Source organism: Mobula hypostoma, chromosome 15 (assembly GCF_963921235.1).
Source record: "Mobula hypostoma chromosome 15, sMobHyp1.1, whole genome shotgun sequence".
NCBI lineage: Eukaryota > Metazoa > Chordata > Chondrichthyes > Myliobatiformes > Myliobatidae > Mobula > Mobula hypostoma.
The window spans coordinates 66,918,354-66,936,185 of record NC_086111.1 but is presented as its reverse complement, the minus strand read 5'-3'; the positions used below and the strand labels follow the sequence as shown (position 1 = coordinate 66,936,185).

At 41.4% G+C, this 17,832-nt stretch overlaps 1 protein-coding gene across 1 annotated transcript in view; it reads left to right on the top strand.

Moving 5' to 3' along the window:
- Nucleotides 1-15,100, top strand: part of LOC134356944 (rab GDP dissociation inhibitor alpha-like) — a 56,887-nt gene extending 41,787 nt beyond the window's left edge. The window contains exons 9-11 of the mRNA XM_063068218.1: nt 1,983-2,127; nt 7,097-7,151; nt 9,917-15,100. Of these exons, the coding sequence (XP_062924288.1) occupies nt 1,983-2,127; nt 7,097-7,151; nt 9,917-10,066 (350 nt within the window). The 3' untranslated portion in view covers nt 10,067-15,100. The remainder of the gene's footprint in view (nt 1-1,982; nt 2,128-7,096; nt 7,152-9,916) is intronic.
- Nucleotides 15,101-17,832: the final 2,732 nt, after the last annotated feature.

The window sequence follows — 17,832 nt, the reverse complement described above, 5'->3', positions numbered from 1 at the left end:
ATCTAAGATCATAAGACATAGATGCAAAATTATACCATTTGGCCCATCAGATTTGCTGCAGTATTCCATCATGGCTAATTTATCTTCCCCCCGCCCAACCCCATTCTTCTCCCTTCTCCCTGTGGCTTTTGACACCTTATCAAGACACTGTCAACTTCTGCGTTAATATACCCAATGACTTGTCCTCCACAGCTGTCTGTGGCTTTAGATTTACCACCTGGCTTAAGAAATTCCTCCTCATCTCTGATCTAAAGGGACATCCTATTCTGAGGCCTTGCCTTCTGGTTCTAGGCAATCCCACTGTTGAAAACATCCTTTCCATGTCCACTCTTTCTAGGCCTTTCAGTATTTGGTAAGTATGTATTTTAGTATGAAGGAAAGGGAAATGTGTAGGCTGGGTAGTATTTTTCTGGCAATTACATTAATATCTGCACAGTTGAAAATACAAACAAGTTGTACTGGTGTCACACGGGAAAATGGCGTACTATGAAAAGCTAAAGTTTCATCATCAGACTCTGACAAAGCAACAAACATCTGGCAATTTGTCAATTCACCACCGGCCATCATTGTATGAGTTAATGAAAGCAAAATACAGCAGAAACTTTGACACCTAAGCGATCACCAGTCATTACAATTTGCATGTGTCTCAGAATTTGGCACAGTGGTGTAGTGGTTTAGCATAATGCTATTACAGCATCAGCAACTGTGGTTCAATTCCCTCAGCTGCCTATAAGGAGCTTGTACGTTCTCCCCATCACTGCATGGGTTTCTTCCAGATGCTCTGGTTTCCTCCCACATTCCAAAGACATAGAGGTTTTTAGGTTAATTGCTCACATGGCCTTGCTCACAAGGCCTGCTACTGTGCTGTATCTCCAAATAAAAATAGAAATCATCTCGCTCTGCACAGTTGAACATCCTGTTTGATACGTGTCCAAGTTTAAACTTAAGGATCAGTGGCTTTGGGTAGTCACAGGACTGCTGGTGTCTGTCTAATGGTACTTCAACAGAAATGTATGACATCCTGAAAGGAAAAATCAGAATGTCAAACATACCAGAATTGATTGTGGTTCAGTGCCAAGTGTAAAACACAGGACAATACCATAACAGATAACACAATAGCAACCAGCAATTTATAGGACAATAGTGCAAACGGTCATGAGCAATCAGCAATTAGCAGAAAGGTCACATGTGCAAATGTCAATAATCAAACTTAAATGTGAACAGATGAACAGATTCAATATCAACAGAGCAAGGAGAGCAGGAAAGTTTTAAGTACATTTATTATCAAAGTATGTGTAAAATATACAGCCTTGAAATTTGTCTCCTTGCAGGCGACCACAAAAGAGAAATCCAATAGAAACCCTTTTTTTAAAAAAGGTCCACAAAACACCCAATGTGTATTAAAAAAAAACAAATCGTACAAAAGCAAGCAAATAGCTGAAGTTCAAGAAGGTATGCCCACAGCCATGAAGCCAGTCATCACTGCAGCCAGTTAGGTCGCCCATTAATTCCAGGCTACGGCCTTAGTTCAGTGCAGAGATGAATAAACTTCGTGGAGCAGCAAGCTGAATCGACCCATCCCTTGTCTCCGGCCCTGACACCCTGACTTTTTCCATTCTGGTTTGGCACTTAAATTGTTCCTTGCTCTCCAGACCAAAAGACTATTGTGCAGGGACAGTTTAGCTATTATACCTGAGTGAGTTTTATTGAGAAGCTGGATAGCTACAGGAAAGAAGCTTCAGAGCTGACGTGTTGTCCTGGTGGTAATGGACTTGTTGCTACTTCCTGATCATTATTTGATGAATAGGTCACTGCTATGGGTGGGTGAAGTCAGCAGTAATATTTTCAGCTGTTTTCTTCATTCTGGTGATGAATAGGTTTTTTAATGTCAGGATAAGGGAGAAGTATATGAATTGTTGTATAATTTTGCTGAATCACCTTGTGTTCTATGGAAAGTATTAACAAATTAATTATTTCTTCAGATATCTATGTTTGCCTCGTATCATACACACACAACGTGGCAGCTGAAGGAAAGTACATCGCCATCGTTAGCACCACAGTGGAGACTAACAATCCTGAGAAGGAGGTTCAGCCGGCATTAGAGCTTTTGGAACCCATTGACAAATCGTAAGGCATTTCTCTATCTGAGATTGTAACAATGCTTGGATTAATGCACAGGGGTCTCTTACACACATCTTCCTCTAAACTTTCTTCCAAACCCCTCTATGTAATTTTCTCTTTGTACTTGCCTGGCTTTCCTTTATGTGTAGACCTCACAATTGTATTTGTGGGCTCCACGTTCTTTGGGTTAAGCAGTTCCTTCAATAATCATTGAAATTACAAATAGCTATCTTAAATTGAATGGCCCATAAGTGAAAGTGACTTCTGAAGTTTGACCCTGGCAATGGACATGAAATAGACAATTGATGTGTGTTGTACTGACGTGTGAAATGTACGTGTACAGCAATTACAGATGTGACAAGTACATTGTCTTTCGTAGCAAAGGTCTGGCTATTATTGGAGAAACAAAGTAAGGGAATCTTTGAGGCATGTTAGATTTTAATCTCAGGTGCTACATCCACGACGTGAAGTAGGATATATTTGCTTTGCAGACTAGGTTCATTACAGGTTGTCTTCAGATTATGAATGCCCAATTTACGGGTGCGCATACTTAAGAACAAGCTGGGGTGTACCTGCATATGTTCATTCCAATGATCAGCACAACTAGTTTCCCCTCTCTCCACTTTCAGGTATTGTTCATGATATTGTCTTGTGTCTTTTGATGCTATTCATTACAACATCTGGAGAGGTGTGCTGGGCATATCAAGTGATTTTTGTCTATTTTGTGGCTTATGGGCTTGTGTAAAAATGAACCCCATTAGTAACTCTGGTTCAGCATGCAGATTGATTCTGGTAGTGAGAAGATTGTCCAGGAAAAAGAAACTAATCCTGGAGTTTAGATAAGTGATAAATGATTTTATTAACAGCTACAATATTCTGGGTATTTCCTCTAACTGGCGTACCCTTAACAGGGGCACTCTTGGGGTGGGGGGAAGGAAGGTCAACCATTTAGAAATGGGATGAGAAATTCATTGTTTCACTTAGGAATGTGCACCTCTGGAATTCACTCATGAGATAAGCGAGATGGATATATTTTCTGGATAATTAAGAAATTTGAGAATTTGGAGATTTAGCATGAAAATGAATTTGAGTTGCTGAATTTTATTGAGTGATAAAGTAACTCTGTGCTATACAGCACTGTACAAAGGTCTTAGGCACATGTGTATAGTTAGGATGCGTAAGACTTTTGTACAGTATTGTAATTTTGTTTTGCACTGTACTGCCATATATATTAAAAAAAAAACAAATTTCATGACATGAGGGATCAACCTGATTCTCTATTGCGGACTGAGAGTGAGATCGGGGCAGGGAGAGAGGAATGATGGTCATGGTTGGGAAAAGGGGAAGGAAGAGGGGAGGGAATGGGAAGTACCAGAGAGACATTCTGTAATGATCAATAAACCAATTGTTTGGAATCAAATGAGCTTGCCTGGTATCTCAGGGCTGGCTGCAGCACATCCCCTGCCCCAGCATTCCTTCTCTGTCACCTGTCTCACATGCTTCCTGCAGCACTCCACATTGACAAATACAGTACTGTGCAAAAGTCTTGGGCATCCTGCTATATATATAGAAACATAGAAACATAGAAAATAGGTGCAGGAGTAGGCCATTCGGCCCTTCGAGCCTGCACCGCCATTTATTATGATCATGGCTGATCATCCAACTCAGAACCCAGCCTTCCCTCCATACCCCCTGACCCCTGTAGCCACAAGGGCCATATCTAACTTCCTTTTAAACATAGCTAATGAACTGGCCTCAACAGTTTGCTGTGGCAGAGAATTCCACAGATTCACCACTCTCTGTGTGAAGAAGTTTTTCCTAACCTCGGTCCTAAAAGGCTTCCCCTCTATCCTCAAACTGTGACCCCTCGTTCTAGACCTCCCCAACATCGGGAACAATCTTCCTGCATCTAGCCTGTCCAATCCCTTTAGGATCTTATATGTTTCAATCAGATCCCCCCTCAATCTTCTAAATTCCAACGAGTACAAGCCCAGTTCATCCAGTCTTTCTTCATATGAAAGACCTGCCATCCCAGGAATCAATCTGGTGAACCTTCTTTGTACTCCCTCTATGGCAAAGATGTCTTTCCTCAGATTAGGGGACCAAAACTGCACACAATACTCCAGGTGTGGTCTCACCAAGGCCTTGTACAACTGCAGTAGTACCTCCCTGCTCCTGTACTCGAATCCTCTCGCTATAAATGCCAGCATACCGTTCGCCTTTTTCACCGCCTGCTGTACCTGCATGCCCACTTTCAATGACTGGTGTATAATGACACCCAGGTCTCGTTGCACCTCCCCTTTTCCTAATCGGCCACCATTCAGATAATAATCTGTTTTCCTATTTTTGCCACCAAAGTGGATAACTTCACATTTATCCACATTAAATTGCATCTGCCATGAGTTTGCCCACTCACCCAACCTATCCAAGTCACCCTGCATCCTCTTAGCATCCTCCTCACTGCTAACACTGCCACCCAGCTTCGTGTCATCCGCAAACTTGGAGATGCTGCATTTAATTCCCTCATCCAAGTCATTAATATATATTGTAAACAACTGGGGTCCCAGCACTGAGCCTTGCGGTACCCCACTAGTCACCGCCTGCCATTCTGAAAAGGTCCCGTTTATTCCCACTCTTTGCTTCCTGTCTGCTAACCAATTCTCCACCCACACCAATACCTTACCCCCAATACCGTGTGCTTTAAGTTTGCACACTAATCTCCTATGTGGGACCTTGTCAAAAGCCTTTTGAAAATCCAAATATACCACATCCACTGGTTCTCCCCTATCCACTCTACTAGTTACATCCTCAAAAAATTCTATGAGATTCGTCAGACATGATTTTCCTTTCACAAATCCATGCTGACTTTGTCCGATCATTTCACCGCTTTCCAAATGTGCTGTTATCACATCCTTGATATATATATATATATGTGTGTGTATGTGTGTGTGTGTGTATATATGTGTGTGTGTGTGTGTATGTGTGTGTGTGTGTGTGTATGTGTGTGTGTGTGTGTATATATATGTGTGTGTGTGTGTGTATATATGTGTGTGTGTGTGTGTGTATATGTGTGTGTGTGTGTGTGTGTATATATGTGTGTGTGTGTGTGTATATATGTGTGTGTGTGTGTATATATGTGTGTGTGTGTATATATATGTGTGTGTGTGTGTGTATGTGTATATATGTGTGTGTGTATATATATGTGTATGTGTACGTGTGTGTATATGTATGTATGTGTACGTATGTGTATATGTATATGTATGTATGTCTTAAGGCTTTTGCACTATACTGTATATAGTGTATGCCTGCTTCTATTTATTTTTGAGATCCTTGAAGGAAGGGAAACCAAACTGCCTTCCTCAGCATCTCACTTAGCTGCTGTGGAATAACCAGCATTAAAAGTGAATAAGCCAGTAGAGGGACCCTTTCACTTGTGACTGAATCAGTTATGTTCCTACTCTTCTGTATACATCCTCAAGTCCTTTTGTCTTTGATCTCTCTTCAAACTCTGTTCTCTGGAAACTCATCTCTTCACCCCAACCCCACTTTATATGAGCGGTCTTGAGAGTAAAATGCTATTTGTGACCTTTGGTTGTGTATCATCGCAGGGACACAACTAGTAGAGCTACTGTCTTGAGTTCAGAAGAGCTGGGTTTAATCCTTGGCCATGTAATCTTCGTCTATTCTCCCTGTGACAGCATGGATTTCTTCCAAGTACTATCAGTTTCGAAGTTCAAAGTACATGTATGTTTCCATATACAATCCTGAAATTCGTTTTTTGCCAGCATTCACAGTAAATACAAAGAAACAGAATAAAAAAAGCAACCCACAACAATACTGACAAACAATTATGTGCAAAAGGCAACAAACTGCAAATACAAAAACAAACAGCATAATTATCATAAATAAACAATAAATATTGAGAACTTGAGATGAAGAGTCCTTTAAAGTGAATCCATGTGTTGTGGGAACAGTTCAGTGTTAAGGTGAGTGAGGTTGTGTGAAGTTATCTGCTCTGGTTCAGGAGTGTGATGATTGAGGGCTAATAACTAGGGGTAATGTAGTTTCCACTCATATCTCAAACGTATAGATTAATTGGCTACTGTAAGTTGTGCCTAGGACCATAGGTGAGTAGTAGACTCTGGGGAGAGCTGATCAGAGTGAATAGAGGGGTTAATGTAAATATGTGCTTGATGGCCAGCGCAGGCAGAAGGGCCTGCTTCTGTGTTATATTACTCTTAAAACAACTGTCTTTCTTTCCAGATCCATTGTCTCTAGTACTGCTTCAGTTCAGTCACTGACGGAAGCCTGCACATGTAACACCTGTGCTTGACTTGTCCAATACTTTCCTATATGGTCTTCATTCCTGTAACTTTCAAAATCTTTGTGTTATATAAAACTGGCCATGTTTTTTCTTATCACCCATATTGACCCCTAGTTAAAGGTCCCTATTTTAAAATTATCATCCATGTTCTCATCACCCTCTCTGCTACCTTTTACAAATCTGCTTCTAAAATGTTTTAGAACTTCTTCAATTCTCACTGACACCTCAGCTGCCAAAGCCTGATGCTCGCTCTTAAATTTCACGACCTGCACCTCTTTTCTCCGACATTGAACTAAAAACCTTACTCTTTGAATGGTTGGGTCGTCTATGAAGATAGGTTGAGTGAGCTATGGCTTTTCTGTTCGGAGCAAAGGAGGATGAGAGATGACTTAATGATACGAAACATAGATGGAGTACATAGCCAGAGATTTTTTTATGCCATGGACCAATTACGCTAAGTAAGGGAGCTGAGGGCCCCAGGTTGGGAGCCCCTGCTTTAAGGTGATTGGAGGGAAGTATATGGGAGGAGGTGAGGATTGGTCTCATATTTTGATTTGATAATGCTGCCTGAATCTCTGTTCGAGATTTTGGATTGCTGTATATTTTGTTACTTAGACATCAAAAACCTCTAATTTGCATTTATTTTTCCAGGTTTGTTTCGATCAGTGACTTGTACCAGCCAACAGATGATGGAAAAGAAAGTCAGGTAGGGAGATGATGATTGCAATGAATGAAAATGGGTGTTGCTAACTAATTCAACAACCCTAAAGTGTGCCGAAACTCCTGTCAAAATAAAGCTTCTGAAATGTGGCCAGGAGCTCAATTTTACATGGTTTTCCAAATAGCATTAGAAAGCCCAAGTTCAGATCACTGAAGCTGCTAGTGTTTATCAGTGGATAAGATTCTTTACTGTAAAGAAATACAAAAGTGAAACCACCCGTTCAAAGTAATTTCATTATCAGAGTATGTGTATGTCACCGTATACTACCCTGAAATTCATTTAATTGCGGACAATCAAAGTAGCACAAAGAAATACGGTTGGGTCAATGGAAAAACTACACAGACTGACAAACAACCAATGTGAAATGGTGCAAATAGAAAATAAGTAATAATTAATAATGCTGAGAACATGAGTTGTAGAGTCCTTTAAAGTGAGTCCATTAGGTTGTGGATTCAGTTCAGTGTTGAGGTGAGTGAAGTTCAAGCATGCAGAGTCTTGGTAACTGTCGCAGGCACTGGCTGAAACCACCTCAGCATCTCCCCATTCCAGGTCCCCCTCCACTGAAAGGTTTGGAGATGCAGCCCAGCCAGGAATAAAAATTGATGACCTGAGACATGCAGGTTTGAATGACTGACTGTCTTGAAATCTGTATTATTTGCTTGAAGATTTGCTGGGTTAACCATGTGTGAACAATTGTATAAGTTGGTAACTTGCTCCTGACGTGATTTGTAAAGTTGTGGACTATATATTCTGCCTTGGACTTTGCTTCAGTATTCTAGGTTAGAACGTGGAAGAAGTGTCGGGGGGTTTAATATCAATGAGCCATGTGTTCAAACACCGTCAATAAAACTGAGTTTATTTTATTTGAGAGATACAGCAATGGGCCTTTCCGTCCCAATGAGCCTATGCTGTCCAGTTACACCCATGTGACCAATTAACCTAGTAACTTGTATGTCTGTGGAGTCTGAGAGGGAACAGGAGCACCCAGAGGAAACCTGTGCAATCATAGGGAGAACGTACCAACTCCTTACAGACTGTGGAGGAATTGAATCCAGGTTGCTGGCACTCTAATAGAATTATGCTAACCATTATACTACTGTGCTGCACCTCAGTCCTTTTACAGTTCCAGCAACCCAGGTTCAGTCCTGACCGCCAATGCGGTCTGTGTAGGGCTTGCATGTTCTCCCTGTGACCTCGTGTATATCTACTTTCCTCCCACGCCCCAAAGACCTATGGACTGATGGCTAATTTGCAGCTGTAAATTGCCCCTCGTATAGTTGAATGGTAGCAGCTGGGGAAAAATTAGTAATGTGGGGTGAGTAAAGGAAAGGTTTCTCCGGTTAGTGGGAACTCGCGTACGAGGCAAGTTACAGCAGTGGTTTGCCATTGCCTTCTGTCGGGTGAGTTTTTTTCAAAAAGATCACCAGCACGGATGAAAAGCATGTAGGGGAGCCGGCAGGATTTGAACTGGGGACCGCACGCCCCACAGTCCAGCGCAGATGCCACTACGCCACCAGCCAGGTGAGGTGAATAATGGGGATAGATTAGTTGGGGATTGAAACTGCATTATGAACTGGTCTAGACTCTTATGGGCCGAACCATCTCTTGTGTCATAAGGAGATGTCCAACCTGGAAAAGAAATTGCGTTGCAATAGGATACAAAATGTAACAGAATCTCAGTCCTGCAAGGAACAAACTTAGTTACTTGAGATGGACAGGTTTGCTAGCAAGGATTTACTAATCTCAAAACATTAGTCCTGGCGAAGGGTCTCGGCCTGAAACGTCGACTGCGCCTCTTCCTATAGATGCTGCTTGGCCTGCTGCGTTCACCAGCAACTTTGATGTATGTTGCTTACATTTCCAATTTTGTTAGTTAACCTATCATTCTGCAGCTTGTAAGGCCCCACAGCAGAGAAGATGAGGAAGGGTTGAGGTGATACTCAAGTTTGTTACAATGAAAAATCACTGGTAAATGAGGCGCAAAGTTTGCAGCAATTGCTTTTTCTGAAAGAAAAATATGGTGATGAAAACTTGCACACTCAGCCAGTTTACTAAGTACACCTACTTGTTGATGCAAATATCTAATCAGCCAATCATGTGGGGGTAGCCCAATACATAAAATCATGCAGACATGGTCAAGAGGTTCATTTGTTCGGATGAAACAGCAGAATGGGGAAGAAAGATGATTTAAGTCACTTTGACAGTAGAATGACTGTGCCATAAAAGGTGGTTTGAGTATCTCAGAAACTGCTGAGCTCCTGGGGTTTTCACGCACAATGGTCTTTACAGTTAACAGAGAATGGAGCGATACACAGAAAACATCCAGTCAGTGGCCTGTTTTGTGGGCAAGAGCGCTTTGTTAATAAGAGAGGTCAGAGGAGATAGGCCAGATTGGTTCAAATTGACAGGAAGGTGACAGTAAAAATAATCATGCAGTGTGCAGGAGATTATTTCTAAATGCACAACATGTTGAAACTTGAAGTGGATGGGCTATAGCAGCAGAAGATCATGAGCAAGCACTCAGTGGCCACTTTGTTGGGTCTCTCCTTTACCTAATAAAGTAGCCTCTGATTGTATTTTTACAGGATGAAAACTGGCCCTTTGGCCCAACTCTTCCATGCCAACTGTGTTGCCCAGCAAGTATGTCCCATCTGCCCATGGTTGGCCCATAGCCCTCTAAACCTCTCCATGTACTCATCTAGATCGCATATGTCTCCATGACTGTTTAAGAGTTTGTTCTTTGCTTACAGATTTTCATCTCTAATTCTTATGATGCAACCACCCACTTTGAGACGACCTGTGATGACATAAAGAGCATTTACAAACGGATGACGGGCAGTGACTTCGACTTTGAGAACATGAAGCGCAAACAGAACGACGTGTTTGGAGATGATGCGTAGTATACGTACTCCACACTGCACTCCCTTCAGCAGCACTTTCACATGAGAATTACTGACAAAATTGTTAGTGGGTTAGATTGTTATTTACTGAAATACGTGCAGTTGTCCAAAGAAACTCCTGGCTCTTCGATCTGGTTTTCAAATCTTCTGCTTTTCTTCAGGTTGGGGGAAGGGGCGGGGAAGATGAATCAAGATTCTACGTTCAGTCTGGTCAGTGGCACCCTGTTGAGATTACTCATGCGTATCATACATTAGTATTGCTGTTATGGTGAAATCAGACTTGAGGCCCAGCTATCTGAAGCTTAGGGCTCCCTTTCACTAAATGCCTGATATTTGTACGTGAGTAAATTCCACATCTTCCGCTAAGTGCTGAATACCATTGCTGTGAAATTTCCCTTCTCTGGCCCTGCCTCCATGCATAGTAGATCGACAGGCTAAGCATCCTTTTACACAACACTACAAGTGCATGGTTAAATCTACTGATAAAATCCAGTTAAGCCTTTGCTGTTTTGTAAATATTTCTAATCAATGGGGAGGGGGAGAGAATGATTAGTATCTTCCTCAGATACTCCCGATGACTTGACCTCCACGAATCAAGAACCTGTCAACCTCCTCTTTAAACATATCCAGTGACTCCGACAGATTCACCATCCTATGGCTGAAGAAATTCCTCCTCATCTCAGCTCTAAAGAGATGTCTGTTATTTTGAGTCTGTGCCATTGGATCCTAGGCTCTCTCAATAATGGAAACATCCTTTCTATGCAGACCTTCCTGCTTTTAGTAAATTTTAATGGGATTTCCTCCCTCCCCCGCCCCCCTCCCCCCATTCTTTTGAACTTCCATTAAGTACAGGCTCAGAGACCTCATGCTCCTCATTCATTGAGCCTTTCATTCCCAGGATCATTCTTGTGAATCTTCACATCCATCCTGTCAAGGTTAAATGGGACCAGTTTGATGAGCACCTTGACTGTCATGGACATGTTGGGCTTGAAGGGCTCGTTTCCATGCTCTGTAATTAATGTAGAGTTCATTTAAATGGGTCAGCATAAACTCACTTGCATGCTGTATCGTTCTATCATTTTTATTATTGAAAAACATTTATGGAATCTCAAACTTTGGAGATTTATACCAATCCGTTTCCATCAGGGCTAATTAAAGGATGCAGAGTGATATTAACAAGGGAAGATTTTTATTGAGCACGTTGTGAAACATTGGGGTTGTTTTTTCTTCAGTAGAGGGATTAGGTCAGAGTGAGTTTTGGAGTATGTCTTTGGTAGAAGCTAGCACTTGTCCTTTTACTGAAAGGGGACCACTCTTTCCGTCTTTAAAGCCCCTGCCCCCCCCCAACCATCCTCACCGCCTTTCTCTGAGCTCAGGTGAGTCAGAGAGAAACAAGTTGCAGTGACCTGAGCAGAGACCTCTGAATGAAGGACCAGAAAACCAAGGTTTTTCATTCTCAAAGTGTCATTATAATGTTACACCAGTTACTGCAACAGAGCAGACCAGGACTGAGTGGTGCAACAATGGATGCTAATCCTTGATTTTTTTTCCCACGGATTGAAAAATATTTATATTGGCCTGTCATCAATAGTTTGCATAAGCCCCTAGATGACGTCCTGTTTGAAGAAAAGGCAAAAAGCCACTTAATTCTTTTAGTTTTCTTTCACTGTTCTTAATACCAAATTGGCTGAAACACTGGTTGAAAACTGGAAACGTAGAGTGAAACAGAGGCAGGAAGGGAAGTCCAGAGTCCTGAGAGTTGTTGTGGGTTCCAGAAACTAGATCCCAAAGAAGTTTATAAATCGCCTAATTTTTTAAAATGTAATGGCAGAAACATTTTCTCATGTGAAAGAGCAAGTGGACTGTTTTAATTAAAAAGGTTTAAAATAACTTGTTTATGATGTGACATAACTGGATTTGACTCAATGTGTATGGGTATAGCTCCTTAGTATCTCATGCTTTATAGAGAGTTTCTATCCTGTAGCTGAGAGCTTGCATTCTACCTGTGGTGAATACACTCGTATTTCCATGCACATTACCCTACATCTCCTATAGAGTAAAACTGGAAATGGCAGTCAGCATAATAACTTATTTATTCCCACACACTAGTTAACTAACTGGAGGAACTCCAGTCAGTATTAACTAGTTCTGCTTTGTTCTATCCTCTAGAAAGCTGTGTACACATGCAAGGCAAGATATTCCCGTGACAGAATGACAACTTTATGAATTACCTTTACATCTTGTTCGTTTATTTGCTGGGTTCTCTAAGCTCCCTAAATTTCAAGGATTAATTTGATTTATTCTTGATTGGTAACACAGTAAACAATAATATTGTCCATACAATCTGGGGACCTCCTTGAAGATGGACTGAGAAGAACCAATGAGGAGTACTTTGAGGGATTGGGTCAGAGTGAGTTTTGGAGTATGTCTTTTGTGTCAGTAACTTGGACTGAGAAATTGAATGCACAGTGGTCTGTTTTGCATCTGATACCAAAGTAGGAATGACTTACTAATAAGGCAGTGACTTGGACAAGATACATTAACTAGATATTAGAAGGTGTTTCACAAAGGGGGATCTTTCAGTTACTCTACAAAATGAAGTGGTTAAAGACCAACTTGAAAGGGATCTCAGAATTTTATTAGAAGTGGATGCTAAACATACAAGCAGCAAAGGTTAAATGCGAAGCTCACTTCTTGAGTACTAGGCAGCATGGTGGTGTGGTGAGTAGAGCCGTGAATTCCCAGGTTCAGTCCTGACCTTTGTTTCTCCCTGAGTGTGTGGGTTTCCATCCCAGTTTCCTCCCCATCATGAAAACTTGCAGTCTAGTATGTTAATTGTTCACTAAAAATTTCCCTTTGTGTATAGGTGGGTTGTAGAATCTAGTAGGGGTACTGGTTGATAAGAATATGTGTGGAGATCCTGTCAGAGTGAGAAATGGCACTGGTATTTGGTTTCTCATTTCCTCCACTGAACATAGGAGTTGGTCAAAAATGTCACAGTGCAAGTCATTGTACTGGACACTCAGCTCTCCAGTGTATCCAAGTTGCCCTACTTTGCCAGCAAGCTTTGCTGGCAAAGGCTTTCACTTCATCTTTACCTCATCCAATCAAACAAGATGAGCACCAGTGGAGAGTCAGTACCTTCACTGTAGAGGCCAGATGTTACTATCCATCTTGCGTTTTTGTGTGGTGGCACCATTCTTAGATCTTACTAAGAGTTTAATACAGTATCACTACAAATTTCCATCAATACCCAATAGGTCATTGTCAGTAGCATAACTACTATTTAAACCAAGTTGACAGAGAATGAGACTTCTTTAACGACAGCCGCATATCATAGTGTAATGGAGTGAACAGAGAACATTGTCAAAGCCCTGTTGTGTAGTCAAGAGTCCAGTACTGGGGTTCCTGATGTTCTGTACCAATACAATTTTAAAAACTGATAAACATGCACAGAATTCTGGAGGAATTCAGCAGTTCAGGCAGCATCTTTGTAGGGGAATAAACAGTAGACATTTTGGGCCAAGGCCCTTCTCTGAAATTCTAATGAAGGGTCTCGGCCTGAAGTCATAGTCATACTTTATTGATCCTGAGGGAAATTGGTTTTCGTTACAGTTGCACCAACCAAGAATAAAAATAGCAATATAAAACCATAAATAATTAAGTAGTAATATGTAAATTATGCCAGGAAATAAGTCCAGGACCAGCCTATTGGCTCAGGGTGTCTGACCCTCCAAGGGAGGAGTTGTAAAGTTTGATGGCCACAGGCAGGAATTACTTCCTATGACGCTCTGTGTTGCATCTCAGTGGAATGAGTCTCTGGCTGAATGTACTCCTGTGCCCAACCAGTACATTATGTAGTGGATAGGAGACATTGTCCAAGATGGCATGCAACTTGGACAGCATGTTAACTGTTTATTCCCACCAGAGATGTTGCCTGAGTTGCAAAGTTCCTCCAGCACTTTGTGTGTTTTGCACTGACTTTCCACCATCTGCAGAATCTCTTGTATTTACAATAAAAACGGATCAATTGGTTACTCGTAAGTTTACTGTTTGTGGGATTATGCTGTTTCTCAAACTTTGTCTTGTTTGCCTATATGATTCATGCCTTAGTAATTAATATATTTATTCTGGAATATTTGTGGGACAGCCAGAGTTTTAGAAGGGCAATATCTGAATGCAATCCCAAAGAACAGTTATGGCTATGAAATGATGAACCTGCTTATTGAGAACTGGCAGAAAACTCCTTGTTGTGAACATTATAGACTGTTGGACCTTCGCTGGTACAAGCAACCTTCCATATAATCATATAACAATTATAGCACGGAAACAGGCCATCTCGGGCCTTCTAGTCCGTGCTGAACTCTTACTCTCACCTAGTCCCACCGACCTGCACGCAGCCTATAACCCTCCATTCCTTTCCTGTCCATATATCTATCCAATTTAACTTTAAATGACAACATTGAACCTGCCTTGCGGTTTTAGGCACTGAGTGTGCTGGCAGGTGTTCTTGACCCCTTTTCAGACCATGTTCATTGTCCAAACAAGCACAGTTTCCGACAGAGACCATTGGGTAATAAGAGAACCACCATCACCAACCTTCCACCTCAGCATTTCCCAGAATGTGGCCAAGTCAGGTTGGGATTTCTGCAGCATGGCTCTGCATTATCCAAACAATGTGTACGTAGCTATAGATTTTCTGGGACCCTTAACTATCAACAGCAGAGGAAAGAAAAGGACAAGTCTATTTATGGTCAGAATGGTGTGATCACGGCACCCTGTCAATGAGGTTTTTGTTTAATTCATTTTAAAGATTCTTGTGCTATAACATGATGGTGTTCATAACCTATTCACAGATTCATATCTAAAAGTTCTGTCGGAATACATGCTTGCTGTGTGTCCACTGTTGCTCTCTGATGTAGAATTGCTTGTCTTAAATGGCTTGTGTATTGCTCTGTACTGTAAACACTGTTGTAAGAAACAGCTGACAACATTCTCCTATCCTGACCTGAATTATCAAATATTAAAGTATTTAAAAACTAAGGCAGTGATTCCTGTAGTTTCTGTTCAAATATGGTCACCTGATAAGGATCAAATATACTTTCCAGTTTCTAAGCCTCAACATAAAGTACTGTTATCTGTACCCATATTTCCAAATTACATTTCTGTTTCTTTATGACTATTTCCATGATTACTTATGGCTTTTTCATGGGATTAAAATGTCTTAATACCAGAGGCATGCATTTAAGGTGGGGGTGGGGGGGCAAGTTCAAAGGAGATGGGCAGGGCAAGTTTTTGCAGAATAGCAGATGCCTGGAATGTGTTACCTCAGGTAAGAGGAGGAGACCAATATGATGGAGATGTTCAAGAAGCTGTTAAAAATTTCTCCTTTGGAAATGGAAGGGTATGGACATTTTATAGCAGAAGGAATTAGTTTATTTGGGCATCTGATTACTAATTTAGTTTGGTACAACATGGACCAAAGTTGCCTGTCCAACATAATTGAAAGTTGGATATACTTTATTGATCCCGAGGGAAATTGGGTTTTGTTACAGCCGCACCAACCAAGAATAGAGCATAAATATAGCAATACAAAAACCACGAACAATCAAACAACAAAATGCAAACTATGCCAGATGGAAAATAAGTCCAGGACCAGCCTATTGGCTCAGGGTGTCTGACCCTCCATGGGAGGATCTGCATAAGAGGTCATTTGGCCCATCAGGTCCATGCTGGTTTATGGAGTAATCCCATTCATAAACCAATATATCTGTTGGGTGTCTTTCCCACATCCCCATTCAACTTCTTGGATTCTGTCACTTCCCTACAAGCCAGGGACCAATTAACCCAGCTTAATAATCTGTTGGGCTGTGAGAGGAAACCCAGAGAGCACAGAAGTGAGGATTGGACCTTGATCGCTGGTGCTGTGGGGCAGCAGTGCCACCACTGGAACTTAATCCTCGCCGTGCTCATGAGTGACTTGTTTTCCTTGTTATTCAGGTGAGGTGAAGGAGAAGGAAAGGAGGGACACTTGTAAAATCATTCTCCTCTTCCCATCTCTGATTTGCTGTAATGTTGGAAGTGTTTGGATGTCAATTGGTACCTCTTCATTAAACTGTAATCATCATCTGTTCTTGGTTGTTAGAGAGGAAAAGACATTTATACCAACATAGGATGGGTACATTGGGAAGTTCATATTTGGGTGGAGAGGTAGCAAAATCCAATTTGTATTCTACCTAACAGGGTGGCAGGCTAGTGCAATACTTTACAGGTTTCTAAGATCATGATTCAATTCCCACTGCCGTCTGTAAGGAGTTTGTATGTTCTCCCCGTGACAGTGTAGGTTTTCTCCAGGTGCTCCACATTACAAAGATGTACAGGTGCTTGGGTGGCAAGATTGTGGAGGCCAAGTCATTTGGTATATTTAAAGTGGAGGTTGATAAGTTCTTTATTAGTCAGGGCATCAAAGGCTATGGGGAGATGGCATGAGAATGGGGTTGAGAGGGATAATAAATTAGCCATGATGGAATGGCAGGGCAGTCTTGATAGGCCGAATAGAAGTTCTGCTCCTACATCTTATGGGTTAGGGTTAGTAACTTGTGAGCATTCTGTGAAATGTGTCGATTGACATTTGCAGGCTGCCCAACACAATCTTCACTGATTTTGATTTGAGGTAAATGATGCATTTCACTGTATGTTTGATGCACATGTGACATATAAAGCTGATCTTTAAATGACTTTCACAGAATCACATAGGCCATTCAGCCCCCTGTGCCAGTACCAGCCCTTTGAACACTCCCCCCTCAATCAGTTCTGAGTTTCACTGTTGGTTCTCTCCAAGTGTATTTCCATCTTATGCAAGTCACACTTGCCCTCAGCCACATATTCCAGTCCCTATCAATTCTATTCCATAGATTTCCCTTCCCTGTTCCCTCCCCCTACTTTGCTACTTGAGCTAAATTATCTTAAACCTGTGTCTTTGAGTCACCCAATATTACAATCCAAATTCCTCAGTGCAACACTGATCTATCAAGCAGAGTGCGTCTGAAAAGCTAAAACCTCAGCTGTGCTGTACGTTCCCTCAGTAAATTTATTTTTAGACAAGGCAGCTGACAATCATCTTGTTTATTCAAATACTTGCAAGAAATGTTGCCAGCCTGCCATCCCTGACAATGAAGGCAGTTGATTTGTCATAGATCACACTTGATGAAGGGCCTCCGCCCAAAACATCAAGTGTTTATTCCCTTCCATGGATACTGCCTGACCTACTGAAGTTCCTCCAGCATTTTGTGTATGTGTGTGTTATTTAAGATGTCCAGTTCCTGCAAAACTTCTTGGATTTATCACTGGTTTTGTTTTCTGAGCTTCTTGTGTGACTAATTTGGCAATCACTGATTGGAATTCAGTTCCCACTGCTGTCTGAAAGGAATTTGTAAGTTTTGTGTTTCCTCCAGGTGCTCCAGTTTACTCCCACATTCTTGCAACGTATAGTTTTTAGGTTAATTGGTCATATGGGTATAATAGGGTGGCACAGGCTTATTGGGCTGGAAGAGCCTTTTACCATGCTGTATCTCTGAATAATAAAATAATGAGGGAGATTATGAGGTCAAGAGTGATAATGGTTTGTAGGTGGGAAGGGGCTGTCACCATATTTTATCTCTAAATTAAATAAAGTTTAGTTCAAAGTAAAGTTATTATCAAAGTACATATTGGTCACCATATACAACCCTGAGATTAATTTTCTTGTAGGCATACTCAATAAATCC